The sequence below is a fragment of the Echinops telfairi genome, unplaced genomic scaffold (genome assembly GCF_000313985.2).
Source record: "Echinops telfairi isolate 266 unplaced genomic scaffold, ASM31398v2 ScPeMD7_1;HRSCAF=3_0, whole genome shotgun sequence".
Lineage (NCBI taxonomy): Eukaryota > Metazoa > Chordata > Mammalia > Afrosoricida > Tenrecidae > Echinops > Echinops telfairi.
The window spans coordinates 54,316,139-54,318,227 of record NW_022103896.1 but is presented as its reverse complement, the minus strand read 5'-3'; the positions used below and the strand labels follow the sequence as shown (position 1 = coordinate 54,318,227).

The 2,089-nt window shown below is 41.6% G+C and overlaps 1 protein-coding gene across 1 annotated transcript in view; it reads right to left on the bottom strand.

Annotated features, from left to right (window-relative positions):
* Positions 1–68: 68 nt before the first annotated feature.
* The window catches only part of RBIS (ribosomal biogenesis factor), a 30,971-nt gene continuing 28,950 nt past the window's right edge, over positions 69–2,089 (bottom strand). The window contains exons 3-4 of the mRNA XM_030884886.2: positions 465–592; positions 69–209 (exon numbers count right to left, since the gene is read on the bottom strand). Of these exons, the coding sequence (XP_030740746.1) occupies positions 138–209; positions 465–592 (200 nt within the window). The 3' untranslated portion in view covers positions 69–137. The remainder of the gene's footprint in view (positions 210–464; positions 593–2,089) is intronic.

Here is a 2,089-nt window from a genome sequence, read left to right as displayed (position 1 = left end):
CTGTTTATTATGTAGTTTGTTTTAAAATGTGCCAATGCCTGTACATTAACAAGATTAAAAAAATAAAGTTGTATAAAACATTATAATTTTTATTGTTTTTTCTCCCCCCTTTGAGAATTAGATGTGCCACCACAGGATTATAACTGAGCCATTAAATATGTAGCCTCGTCAACACTAACTTGTCCCTTTTCTTGGTGCTGCTGAGGGACCTGGAGAGAAAGATTGAGAGAAGATTAAAGAAAAAAGGTTAAAGGTTAGATGACAGCACTGGAGAAAAAGGCCTTATATATAAATACATAGCCTTTATTAAATTTCTTCTCACCCAGTCTCTAGAAATAATAAATTCTTGTATTCAGACACAGGTGTCTTAGCAGCTGAATATGACTGAATCTAAATGTTAAGCTATGGGTTCAATTTATTAACCTTCAGTACATATTTGAGCAAAACAAATGATTTCTACTCACCACTTGTTTCTGCACAGGTCCAAGGGAAAGGCCTCTTGAGAAGTGTGCGAGTTCCTTCTGTATGTCGATAAAAGCTCTATTTACTCTCTTAACATTTTCATCATTCACAATGTTTATCTTTTTCAAAAGAAAAACAAAAATAAAGCATTAGGAATTTATCATAATTATTAAATAATAATCTAAGAAACCATCTTAACCAGTCTGTGGGAATGAGTCACACAAACGTTCCTGGTCTTACTGAGAAGTTTTACACACAAGGTTTTGTTGTCGTTTTAAGTAAGAATCAGGCCCTGGTGTCTCTTCTGGCTCCTGGCAGGCCCCGATGTGTGGGCAGCCTAGACCACACTAGGTTCCCAGGCTATGACCTTTTGAGAGCACGTTCCTGGGGCCCTCTCCCAGGGAAGCTGTGTGTGAGCTTTAAGGGGTAGCAGTCCTGAGTAACCATTCCAGCTTTTCTGGTGCACACAGAACCACCCCAACCCACTGCTGTTGTGTCCACTGACTTGGCGATGTCCACAGGGTAGAACGGAACCGTCCCGGGTCTCCGAGGCTGCAGTCTCAGGAACACGGTCAAGCCTTTTTCTCACAGCTGCTAGTGGCTCCAAACTGCCAACCCTTTAGTTAGCAGCTGCCTATTAGCTGTGGCACTGCTGGGGCCTTTTCTGGTATTAAAAACCCAAACCACTGCCATCGAGTTGATTCTGACTCATTGTTCTGAGAGTTTGAACTGCTTACCTGGTGGTTGGTAGCCCAGTGCTTAATCTACAGTGCTACCAGGGCTCCTTTCTGGTAAAGGCAAGTCAAAATAAAAGACTTGTGAGGTGCTGGTGCTAATCTGGATGGATCAGATTATTGTGCTCGTCTAACAGTGCAGAGTGGATTTTTTTTTTAAATTGGGGGCTTGTACAAGTCATCACAATCCATACATCCATCCATTGTGTCAAGCACATTTGTCGCCATTATCATTCTCAAAACATTTTCAACTTGAGCCCTTGATATTAGCTCCTCATTCCACCCCCCCTCCCAACCCCGCCCCCACGTGGAATCCTTTCTTTACCTTGAGGGCAGCTTAGCTCAGCATCCCTCTCTAGTTGAAGAGTGTGGGTTAAGTGTTCAAATTCCTCACTGCTACTAAACCATTTTCCCTACAAATCCCTCAGCTTTTTCCCACCACAGTCTGGATGGAAGGCTACTCCTTCCTTAATGCTCAACATCACCATTACTTTCATCAGCGATTTAAACATTGGCTCACTGACCACCCAGTTCACATGCCTGTCATCACTGCTATATAGCTTCAGCAGAAATCTAATGCTATGGCCTTTTTGCCTCTTGATGGCCTCTTCTACTATTTTTGCCTCTAGGCAACCTCAATCCTCTGCTCCCATGGAATTGTCTTGGGCTCCAGCATTACCTGTTAACTATACCACCTCCTGTTTGAAGTGTATTAATACTACCACCTCAATGAAGCCCCTTTCCATCAATTTCCTGGTTTAAAAAAAATCTTCATTTCCTCACTTTGTGATTCAATCAGTACAGATTCCTTGATCATCACAATCATTTCTTTTCCATCCTTAAGAAGTTCTCTCCTTGTATGAGCCCCTAATAAAATGTTAAAAAAAAAAAAA